The sequence below is a fragment of the Microtus ochrogaster genome, unplaced genomic scaffold (genome assembly GCF_000317375.1).
Source record: "Microtus ochrogaster isolate Prairie Vole_2 unplaced genomic scaffold, MicOch1.0 UNK11, whole genome shotgun sequence".
Classification (NCBI taxonomy): Eukaryota; Metazoa; Chordata; class Mammalia; order Rodentia; family Cricetidae; genus Microtus; species Microtus ochrogaster.
The window spans coordinates 419,742-431,618 of NW_004949109.1; the positions used below are offsets into that span (position 1 = coordinate 419,742).

Genomic DNA, 11,877 nt, shown 5'->3' on the forward strand with positions numbered 1-11,877 from the left:
AAACCAACAACTAAGAATTATCTCACAAAGTCCTTTATCACCAAGATTGAAGTGATTAGTATTCTGCTATGCTTAAATCAGCTAAAATTTGAACAACTCCAAGACTTCACTCCATCCCCTCATACACTTACACAAGCTGTCCTCTAACACAGCAGCATGGCTCTCACCCCGAGATACAGATACATACACAAAATACACAGTAATATAGGCTAGGAATGTAGCTCAATGACAAAGCACTTGCCTGGAATGCTCAAGGCCCTGGGTTCAACCTGCATACACGCTCATGCAGGCACACATGCATACATATAAATAAAGGTTTAAGGGGGAGAGGAGTCCTGGGGAGACGGTTCGGTGGGGAACACTGGTTCTGCAAGCATGAGGGTGTGAATTCCAACCCTCGGCATCTATGGAAAAGGCCAATCATGACTATGTGTGCCTGAAGTCCCACCATGGGGAGACTGGAACAGAAGATTCAGAGGGCTTGCTGGTGAGCCAGCCAATTATCCAGGCTGTCTTGCTAGACAAACCAAAATAGCAAGCATCAGGCTTTATTGAGAGCCGTTGTTTCAAAGGCAATCAAGACAAAGAACAGTGGAGGAGATGTCCTACTGTGGCATGCAGGGGCAGACCTGAAAAACACCTGCACATACCACAAATACCTAGGAGACATACTCACACAGCAACGCAAAGCCATCAACAGGGCAAACTGGCTAAGTAAGCTAAGAAACAGAAAAAACATGGCAATTCCATGTAATTTTTTAAATATTCATTTTATGTGCATGGGTATTGCCTGCATGCATGTCTGTGGACCACATACATGCTCTGTGCCTGTTGAGGACAGAAGCAGATGTTGGATCTCCTGGAACTGGAGTATCGGACAGTTGTTAGCCACCACATGAGTCCTGGGAACTTGGGTCTTCTATAAGAACAGCCAGCGCCCTTCACTGTTAAGTCACACCAGCGGTATTTTAAGAAGTCCAAGTCATAATAAAAGCAGTTTAATGAGTCTTTTTTTTTTTTTTTGTAAAATCAAAAAAGGCTGTCAGCAAATGAACATGAGTAGAAATTATGAGTGTTGAAAAAGGAAGGGTCACAGCACCAAACCCTCAATGCTCACAGAAGAAAGTACAAATGATGTCTAAGTTTGAGGGAAGACCCTCAAACCAGCCAAATGTTCAGGAGATAAATATCAATGGAAAGTTAAAGAAACTGAAAAAATAAAACAAGAGATAATATAGTATATTAAAAGCCTTTGCTTATTAGTAACTTTTAAAACCACCCACAAAAATGAATTATTTGAAATAAAATAAGTATTAAAGTCACCTTTAAGGAAAAAACATTTTATAATGACATAGGATACCTAGAACTAGAGATAGAGGCAGGAGTTACATAGTAACTTTGGAGGCTGGTCATAAGGGCTTTTAAAAAGGAGAAACAAGCCCCTTGGCTGCAGCACAGACCTTTAATCCCAGCACTCGGGAGGCAGAGGCAGGTGGATCTCTGTGAGTTTGAGGCCAGCCTGGTCTACAAGAGCTAGTTCCAGGAGAGGTTCCAAAGCTACAGAAAAACCCTGTCTCAAAAAACAAAAACAAAAAAACAAGTGACAAAGAGGACCTGGGAGGCTGGAAGAGGGAAGCCTGGTCATTCACACTTCAAGGGAGTAATGAACGTGTAAAGGAGGAAAACAGAATATGGAGGTCAACGACACCAACAGTCATGTGAGGAAAAACAGAGTGGTCCTGAGATGGCCATGGAGTTCGGTCGTGTGAAAAAGAGCATCGGACAGCTCTAGTCCTAGCCTCAGCAACTATTAGCTGTGTGATCTTGGAGTCATCTAACTCACGACCCTCAGGGTGAAACAAGGACACTTTGACCTATTCTACAGCCTGTCTGAAACTGGGGGAAGAAAAGTAAGTCGAAGCGTCTGGCGTGCAGGAAGCTATGTCAGAAGCGTTCTCAATGAATTTGAAGCGTTCTCAATGAATTTGAAGTGTTCTCAATGAATTTAAGTTTAAGAGTCACTTCAATCATTTTAGAAAGGGTACCACATCCACGTTGTTAATGCCGATGAAAACTTTTGTGCACAGATAACATAGCTATAACCAACCACCTGTGGCCTGGAAAAGACCATGGCATCCAAAGAACTGAGGAGATGGCAGTACCTGCCTCCTTGGCCAACAACGACCAACTATTATGGAGCAAAAAGTTCTAGTTTATATCGTTCGAACAAAAACTGGTTCAGCTCGAGTTCCACTTTGAAACACAGACCCTAATTGTCTCTAGATGGCGGGCAACTCCCGCCATCAGAGCGTGATGGTGCGTATTAAAACAGAGCAAAACGTAAATACCTGCAATCCCGGCACTCGGGAGGCAGAGGCAGGAGGATTTCCTCGAGCTGGAGACCAACCTGGACTACATAGCAAGACTGTCTCAAAGACAACTGGTCACGCCAATCAACTGATCATGCACAAGTATTCTTCTGTAAGAGTTGCCTGGCGTGCTGAAGCACGCCTACGAACCCATCACTCGCACGGCAGAGAAGCGGAAGGCTACAGCCAGTTCTAGGCCAGCCGGGTCTAAACAGGCAGCTCAGAGCCAGCGAGGGCTACGTGGCAAGCAAGACACAAAGACCAGAGAAAAACACAGAACGTAAAAGGTAACTCACTTTCTTAATGGCGACAATCTGGTTGGTGTTCTTATCTCTGGCCTTATAGACCGTAGCAAACTAGAAAGGAAGACAGTAAGAGAGGTCTTTACGTGGTGGTTCTGGGTCCCCACCCTTACCCCTTTTTTAAACCCGGGATCCGGAGCGTTCTCGCAGCGGCTTGCTAGGCGGCCGGACGGCCTCTTGGCCAGAAGGGAGGGAGGCCCAGGAGGCTGCGACCGGGCATCAGTCAGGCCACCCTCCCCGAAAGAGAGCCCGCGATGGCCAGGCTGTGCCAGCGCGAGAAGGACCTCCTCACCTGTCCCTCCCCGAGGAAGTCCAGCTTCTCATAGCGCTTCGCTCGAGACTTCACGTCCACAGCCATGCGAGTGGGAAGCCTGACTCCAGCAGAAAGCCAGGGCCTCCACCCCGCAGGAATTTAAAGCGTCTTAAAGCTCCCAACAGCTACTTCCGTCCACTGGGCGCACACAACCTCTGTGGGCGGGGCCAGCCCTACGGAAGCTGGTAGGGGCCCAGGAGGGGTGCCACGTGCGCACCGAGGCCGGAAGCGACGTCTTTTAGATGGCTGTCAATTCGTTCGTGTTTTTGTGTTTGGTTTTAGCTTGGATTTGCTTCGCTTCCAAGGATAGGTCAGCGTTACGACACGGTGTTTCTGAGTTCGGGAATTTAGCTAGGGTGTAAGGCTTGGCCCCGCACTGGTTTTACTTTCCGTTGTCCTGTCGCCTCAGTCGCTACGGAGGCCAAACCCCTCCTTCTAAGGAGAGCCAAATTCTTAAAGGCTGATTTATGAACAGGCCAAGGGAAGCAAAATCCAGCCCTGCTGAACATTATGTTATAGAAAAGGTCTTTTGTATTCTATAAAATCTAAACTAATGAATTAAGAGAAACAGAGCGTTTAGACGTAGTAACACTGTCAGCTGTGATTGTGCTTCAAGCCTATCTAACTGCCAGTTAACTGGCTCCAGCAATCGTTTCCGTTTGAGTCATATTTTTGTCTTCTTATCGCTCCCGCTTGCAGGGTGGTTTTGCTTAGACCTCAATTCCCTGGGGAATTTAAGAATTTATTTTCACATTGTTCAGCTTTTTCTCTTGAGAGAAAACAAATGAAGCCAAAATTACTTATAAAGCAAGAATCACACGTTTTAATGCCATTGCTTTTAATTTTTATTTTATGTGTATGGTGTTTTGCCTGCATGTGTCTGAGTATCATAGGTGCACAGTGCCCATGGAGGTCAGGAGAGGGGATTGGATCCCCAGGAACTGGAGTTACAGATGGCTGTGAGCCACCATGTGGGTGCCAAGAACTCAACCTGGGTCCTCTGGAAGAGCAAATGCTCTTAAGAGCAGAGTCATCTCCATGCCCTTAATAGCTTTGTTAATAAAATCAGTGACATCATTTGTTCAAATCGAGCTTCTATAGAGTTGACCAGGTCAAACCAAAGGGAGCCAAGCATCCTGAAGTTCCATACTAAGCAGAAACTAAGTCACTTACCTGACTTTCCAGGAAACTAGAAACTGGCCAGTTTTAGATGACAGAAAGAAGAGCTTTAACCCTTATGATAAAGGAAAGTGAGCCCAGTTAACCAGTCAGATCTTTCCCTGCCGTTCTTTGTTCTTCTGTTCCATTCCCACGCATCCTGTTCCATCCACACATATCCTGTTCCACCAGGCATGGCAGGCACATAAGGACTCTGGAAGCTGAGACAGGAAGCTTGCAATTTCCTGGAGAACCTGGGCTACAGACATAACAACAATAAAAAGACCATGTTGGTCACTGGGAGTTCTATGATTCTAGTATGACTTCTGCCTACTTCATGAATCACAAGATTCTGCAACAACAACATCACCAACCTGGTTGTTATTAGAACCCAACTTCTTAGTTAACATAAATTATGCTACAATAAAAAACTCATTTAAGGGCTGGAGAGATGGCTCAGTGGTTGGGAGCACTGCCTGCTCTTCTTAAAGGTCCTAGGTTCAATTCCCAGCAACCACATGTTGACTTACAACCACCTGCAATGAAATCTGGTACCCTCTTTTGGCCTACAGGCATGCATGCAGAACACTGTATATACAATAAATAAATCTTTTAAAAAAAAAAAACTCTTTTAAGTAGCATGTATACCTTTAACCCCAGCACTAGGGAGGTAAAGACAGGCAGATCTCTGCGAGTTTGAGGCCAGCCTGATCTACTCAGTAAGTTCAAGGTTAACCAGGGATACAAGAGACCTTGTCTCAAAATAACTAAAAAAATTTAACACATATGTATTGCTTTCTATGTGCCAAATATTATCGTGAACCTAAAAAAAGCCATGAACTATAACATTCCTTTGTAGTGGAAGATTAAAAGATAATGCGGTCCAGATAATCCAGGTCCACACAGTGAGATCCTGTCTCAGGAAAAAAGTTAACTCTGAGACAGGATCCTAAATGCTCTAAACAGAGAGACAACTGGGGTTCACAGTTTTAAACATGACAGTGCAGGGAAGATGTCACCGAACATCCATTAGGTTTTAACAACAGAATCAGATTATTTTATTCCATTTTATTTATTGTACCACAGTACACATTTGAAGGTCAGATCTTCAGGCTTGAAGAGGGGGTCTTTTTGTCCCACTGGTCCATCTCTCTTTGTCCCAGAAGATGTTTTGAAGAGTTTATCCTGACTGCTCAGAGACCACACTATAGACTGGACAGGGCAAAGAAAATCAAGAAGGCTTGTTGGTGAACTACCGTTGTAAAACAGATGGCTTTGCCAGAATGATACTAAAATTTTGGTTCCTAGCCAATAGGATCCCAGAACAGGCTGATTCCTAAATTATTAGCTGGAGTAGCTGTCAAAAGGCAATGTTTTCCTCTTTCTTTGCTACTGCTGTTTCTAAGAATTAGGAATCTTAATTTTTAGAGATATGTTGGACATAGCAGCAGAGTACAAAGACTAATAATTGAGATGCCAGTATAGTGTACAAGTGGCTCTGGATCCAGATCCCTGCTTTTGAATACTGGTCAGCCTGCACTCAGTCACTAAACGAATGACTTAAATTTATCTCTGTCTATACCTAGTTTCCTTCTCTATAACAGGATTTACTCAAACACTTCTGGAAGGCTTAAATAACTTTGCAGGGGTGAAGCAAATGTCTGGCAACTGGTTAGCTACCTATTACTGCTTCAGCCTTTTGCCACCACTTAGGTCCAAGTAAGACACTTATAGACAGCAGAAAACCATCTTTTTGTTTTGAAGCCATGGGATGGAGTCCAAGGCCTTGTGAATGCTAGGCAAGAGCTCACTAAACTATATCTCAAGCCCAAAGTAATTAGTCTATGTGTTTTTGTGTGGTGTATGCATGTATTTAGGGACCTTTCTGGGGATCTTGTTCCATTTTATTATTTTTATTATTACATTTATTATGTATGCTGTGTTCTGCCTGCATGTATTCCTGCATGCCAGAAGAGGGCACTCTCATTATAGATGGTTGTGAGCCATCATGTGGTTGCTAGAAATTGAACTCAGGACCTCAGGAAGAGCAGCCAGTGCTCTTATCCTCTGAGCCATCTCTCCAGCTCCACATCTGTGTTTCTGAGACAGTCTCTCACTAAACCCAGAGCTCACTAATTCATGTAGCCTGGGTGGTCAGAGAGTTCCAGGGACTTGTCTTTCTGCCTGCCCAGAAGGATTACAGGTACACAACTGCTCCCAGCTTTTCATTTGGGTTCTGTGGCCCTCAGGACTGTCTGACAAGCACTCTACTGATCGAGCTATGGCTCTACCATGAAATATACAGAACTGGGCATGTCAGTGCATGCCTTTAATCCCAGCACTGCAGAAGCAGGGATTTCTATGCATTTGAAGTCACCCTGGTATACGTATGAGTTCCAGGTCAACCAAACTACATAGTAAGACCCTGTCTCAAAAGAAAGAAAAAAGAATAAAGAAAAAGATGAATTATATATTTTTCATGCTACCAGAATAGCTTACTACTAACATCAAATATCAACCTTTATTTCTCATCGGGACAACATTCATAGCCCAGAACTTGCAAGAAAAACAAATCAAGCCGGGCGGTGGTGGCGCACGCCTTTAATCCCAGCACTTGGGAGGCAGAGGCAGGCGGATCTCTGTGAGTTCGAGACCAGCCTGGTCTACAAGAGCTAGTTCCAGGACAGGCTCCAAAACCACAGAGAAACCCTGTCTCGAAAAAAAAAAAAAAAAAAAAAAAAGAAAAAAAGAAAAACAAATCAACTCTGGAATGACAAAAAAGTAAAGATTAGCCCACAGGCAATTGAACAAGAGAAAAGAACATAATTCTAGTGTCCATTGATCATGGACTAGTCAACATTAAGGACGACTGCTTTATAAAGTATATTCTAGAAGTCATTACAAGTATGGAAGAAGATTTAGTCAAGTATGTGTGAAGATTAGCAGGAGAACCCATTATAGTTTCTTTGGTTGCCAAGTAAGTTGGATTTAAGACTCTCAGCCATTAAGATAGTGAAAGTTATTTATCAGTATTTACAAACATGATCACAGTTAGACAAATGAACATCCTTTCTGACGTAGTAAGTAGTAATTTGAAATTTAAATAAGTGGTGAAATTTTGTTCCTATGCTATATTCATCTTATGCATTATTTTTACTTTATGCTGAAAAGTTTCTGCACCTTGATGGACACATCAATCCAAATCAGACCAAATTAAACTGAATCAGAAAAAGCCCAGGTTTAATGGGCAAAATGCCCCCAGATAATTTTCTGGTCCCCCAGAGAGGAGACAGGTAGACCAAAAAAACACATTTGTTTTCGGGGGGGGGGGGGCAGTTTAAATATCCTGTAGGCGTGGTCTTGAGCTTCTCTGTTTACTAGGCTTTCTGAGATGATACAGTGTCTAGGGAGAAAGAGGTGGGGGAAAGGGATTGAGGTGGCACTTCCACCAGAACATTCCACACTCATTGGGTATATGGATGCCAGGTACTTGGGGTGGAGTTTCCACCTGAACATCTCAGACTCCTTGGGTATAGGGACGCCAGTTCATGCCTGGCTGCTTCCTGCTTGGGAAGATGTGAGGAGGGGGAATCAGGAGTCGCTGGGCTCACACTCAGTACAACTTAGGGCAGGTATTAATAATCTATTTTTCCTAGCATCTTGCCTTTTCTGCTTGCTCAAGCAACAGATGCCTGAGGTGTCCAGGATGACAGATAATGAATGCTTCTCCACCCACGCGTCCTGCTGAGTGTGAGCCCAGAGGCTCCTTATTCCCCCTCCTCACATCTTCCCAAGCAGGAAGCAGCCAGGCATGAACTGGCTAGGATCTCCAAGGAGGCTAGGATGTTCAGGTGGAAATTCCACCCCAGGCCCTGGCATCCATATACCCAAAGAATCTGGAGTGTTCTGGTGGAAGCACCACCTCAATCCTCCTCTCCCATCTCTCCCCAAGCCCTGCCTCATCTCTGAAAGACCAGCGAACACAAATACAATTCCTACCCCAGAGATGCTCAAGACCACTCCAAAAAGGTACTTAAACTACCCTCCAGAAAAGTTGGTTTGGTTTTTTTTTGTTTGTTTGTTTGGTTTTTCGAGACAGGGTTTCTCTGTGGTTTTGGAGCCTGTCCTGGAACTAGCTCTGTAGACCAGGCTGGTCTCGAACTCACAGAGATCCGCCTGCCTCTGCCTCCCAAGTGCTGGGATTAAAGGTGTGCGCCACCACCGCCCGGCCGGTTTGTTTTTTTTTTTTGTTTTGTTTTTTTGTCTCTCCTCCCTATCTCCTCTCTGGAGGGCTGGCAAATCATCTGGAAGCATTTTACTCATTAAATCCAGGCTTTTTCTGATTCGGTTTGATTTGGATTGCTGCATCAGCCAAGAGGCTTATTGGGGTGCAGAAACTTTTCATGTCCACTGCTGTGACCCACTGGGCTTGGGTTCTGGAACCCTGACTCAGAACGGTGACACAGTGACGTGACAGACACATAGACACATGTACAGTAACGCTGGGGTTCTCCTGCTGCTCCTGGAACCTGAGTTCATCAGGTATAGCACATGGGGAGGAGCTGGCTAGTGTAGGTAAGTCTCTGTAGGACAGCATCTCAGGCAGGAAGAGCATCAGGAGGAAGAAGCTGCAGCTGCTAGTCTTTGCACACATCCATCACTCACTCATAGACACCAATACTCGGTCCCTCTGAGCCTAGCCAAGGAAGGCTTTACCGTTCCTGTTGGGCTGAGGCCTTCGAGTCCTAGACACAGCCATGCTCATGCTAACTCGGCTCCACTCACCCACAGTTGCCAATGCTCCCTACAATACAGACACTTGTTTTTTTTTTGTTTTGTTTTGTTTTTTCCCCAAGACAGGGCTTCGTTGTGTAGCAGCTCTGGATATCCTGGAATTCACTTTGTAGACCAGGCTGGCCTCAAACTCCCTGAGATCTGCCTGTCTCTGATATGCAGACAGAACACTGTATACATAATAAATAAATCTTTTTTTTTTTTAAAAAAAAAGTGGAGCCGGGCGATGGTGGCGCACGCCTTTAATCCCAGCACTCGGGAGGTAGAGGCAGGCAGATCTCTGTGAGTTCGAGACCAGCCTAGTCTATAAGAGCTAGTTCCAGGACAGGCTCCAAAACCACAGAGAAACCCTGTCTCGAAAAAACAAAAAAAAAAAAAAAAAAAAAAAGAAAGGGGAAATATCTCATTGTTCCTCATCTAATTTCAGGAGAAAAGATTCCTTACAGCAAGAATTACACTTAATAAATCATCTTTATGTCTAAACAAAAGGAGAAAATTTGATTGTTCACTAGATACTTAATAGCTCATTACTGGTAACACTTCATAATCAAGAGTAAATTAACAGGCTAATATGTAAAAATGTGACTTTAATAGGTATGCAGACCAGCTTGCTAGAGAAGCTGACCAAGATACATTGAGGAGATACAAGTGGCCATCTAGAGTTTCTATACTTTATTCTTTTTTGCAGAATATTTATTAAGGTTGCTTAATATACAATTTTCATTTGACATTTTGGAAGTCCTTTATTGTAAAGATAATCCTTTTGTCTGGCGACAAACAGCAGCCACAGCGGTCATTCTGGACCTCCACGCTGAAAAAAGAAGCAAAAAGCCATGAGACGAAGGACTGAATTGGCCATTATTTATACTATAAAAATGATCTCAGGCTGTCGCTGATTTTTTCAGACAAGGCCTCACTCTGTAGCCCAGACTGGCCTAAAAATTCACTAGATAGCCCACACTGGTCTCTAAGAAATCACGGCAATCCTCTTTCCTCAGCCTTCTGAGATCTGAGAGTACAGTTGTGAGCTACCATGACCAGATAGTTAATTTTTTTTTCTTTTTTTAAAAATATTTACTTATGTTTGTCATAGCCAAAACCTGGAAACAACCTAAATGCCCCTCGATTGAAGAATGATAAGAAAAATGTGGTATATTTACACAATGAAGTACTACATAGCAGAAAAAAAAGAACGACAGCTTGAATTTTGCAGGAAAATGGATGGAGCTAGAAAACATTATTTTGAGTGAGGTAACCCAGACACAGAAAGACAATTATCACATGTACTCACTCATAGGTGGTTTTTAAACATAAAGCAAAGAAAGCCAGCCCACAAATCACAATCCCAGAGAACTTAGACAACAATGTGGACACTAAGAGAGACTTACATAGATCTAATCTACATGGGAAGTAGAAAAAGACAAGATCTCCTGAGGAAATTGGGAGCATGGGGACCTTGGGGGAGGATTGAAGGGAGGAGGGAGAGGCAGGGAGGGGAGCAGAGAAAAATGTAGAGCTCAATAAATATCAATAAAATAAAATTTAAAAAAATATTTACTTATTATGTATATAGTGTTCTGCCTGCATGTATGCCTGTAGGTCAGAAGAAGACAACAGATCTTATTAAAGATGGTTGTGAGCCACCATGTGGTTGCTGGGAATTGAACTCAGGACCTCTGGAAGAGAAGTCAGTGTTCTAAACCTCTGAGCCATCTCTCCAGCCTCGGATTTAAAAAAAAGAAAAAGCTAGGCTGTGGTGGTGCAGGCCTTATTAATCACAACTCTCAGGACTAAGAGGCAAGCAGATCTCTGTGAGTTCAAGGTCGGCCTGGTCTACAAAGAGTTCCAGGACAATCAGAGCTGTACACAGAAAACCTGTCTTAAAAAACAAAACAAAACAAAATTTATGGTTTTTCATAGTTTGAAAGACTTACGGTAAATGTTACAAATTCAGATCTAGAAAGGACTCAATATTGATGACAAAACTGGGTGTAGTGGTGGACTCTAATCCCAGCACATGGGAGGCAGAGGCAGGTGGTCTCTGTGAGTTTGAGGCCAGCTTGGTCTACAGAGCGAGTTCAGGGACAGCCAGAGATACACAGAGAAACCCTGACTTAAAAAAAAGAAAAAAAAAAAAGAAAAGAAAAAGAAAGATTGGTGATTGATAACATCAGCCTCAAATTTCTCCGTGGTCTTTCTTTGGAAAGTTATTAGCCCCTCACTCAAACAGCTTTTTTTTTTGTCAGATGGCTGGATTTGTTGGGACTGATCCCCGGTTTTGGCACATGCTAGACAGGAGTTCTACTAATGAGCAACATTCCCCAGTCCTTCGTATGGGGTCATTTCCTCATGTATCATGCATCCTTACTGAGGGTCCCCTACAGAGATAGCCCTGGCCTGTCTGTTCATCTCCCTTAGCTCTAATTCCAAATGACAAAACAAAGGGAACATGCGATCAGCAAATGACCACTGCTAAGCCAAAATGTCACGGCAGTCTGCACAAACCTGTGCTGAAGAGCACAGCATACCTGGATGAAGTCCATTTCTTCTTGAGATATAGGTTTCCTTCTGTACTTGTGAGGTAATGTTTTTAGTATTTCTGCAGTGTCTGGTGGCCCCGGATGCATCAGCAGATCTGGGGATTTGCTTCCTTTAGAATGCTGTGAAATTACAGAGGAGTGAGAGGGCCCAGCAGATCTCAAAACGTCTGAGGCTGGAATTAAAAACAAAAATACTAATTAGACAAATTATCCAGGCGTCTTTGCTGTGGAAAATTATTCTAAGGTGTTCTGTTTCTGCTGTGGAACATTGTTTAACGATGTAAAGATGAGTTGCTTTTGTTTATGCTGCATTTGTTTAACTCTGTGAAGCTGTGATTCTTTGCCTGTCTAAGACACCTGATGTCTAATAAAGAGCTGAATGGCCAATAGCAAGGCAGGAG

At 43.5% G+C, this 11,877-nt stretch overlaps 2 protein-coding genes across 2 annotated transcripts in view; both read right to left on the bottom strand.

Moving 5' to 3' along the window:
• The window catches only part of Cdk7 (cyclin dependent kinase 7), a 22,118-nt gene extending 18,971 nt beyond the window's left edge, over positions 1-3,147 (bottom strand). Inside the window, exons 1-2 of the mRNA XM_005366563.1 lie at positions 2,964-3,147; positions 2,666-2,725 (exon numbers count right to left, since the gene is read on the bottom strand). Coding sequence (XP_005366620.1) covers positions 2,666-2,725; positions 2,964-3,029 — 126 coding nt within the window. The 5' untranslated portion in view covers positions 3,030-3,147. The remainder of the gene's footprint in view (positions 1-2,665; positions 2,726-2,963) is intronic.
• A 6,361-nt stretch (positions 3,148-9,508) lies between these two features.
• The window catches only part of Mrps36 (mitochondrial ribosomal protein S36), a 6,782-nt gene continuing 4,413 nt past the window's right edge, over positions 9,509-11,877 (bottom strand). Inside the window, exons 3-4 of the mRNA XM_005366565.3 lie at positions 11,465-11,633; positions 9,509-9,747 (exon numbers count right to left, since the gene is read on the bottom strand). Of these exons, the coding sequence (XP_005366622.1) occupies positions 9,730-9,747; positions 11,465-11,633 (187 nt within the window). The 3' untranslated portion in view covers positions 9,509-9,729. The remainder of the gene's footprint in view (positions 9,748-11,464; positions 11,634-11,877) is intronic.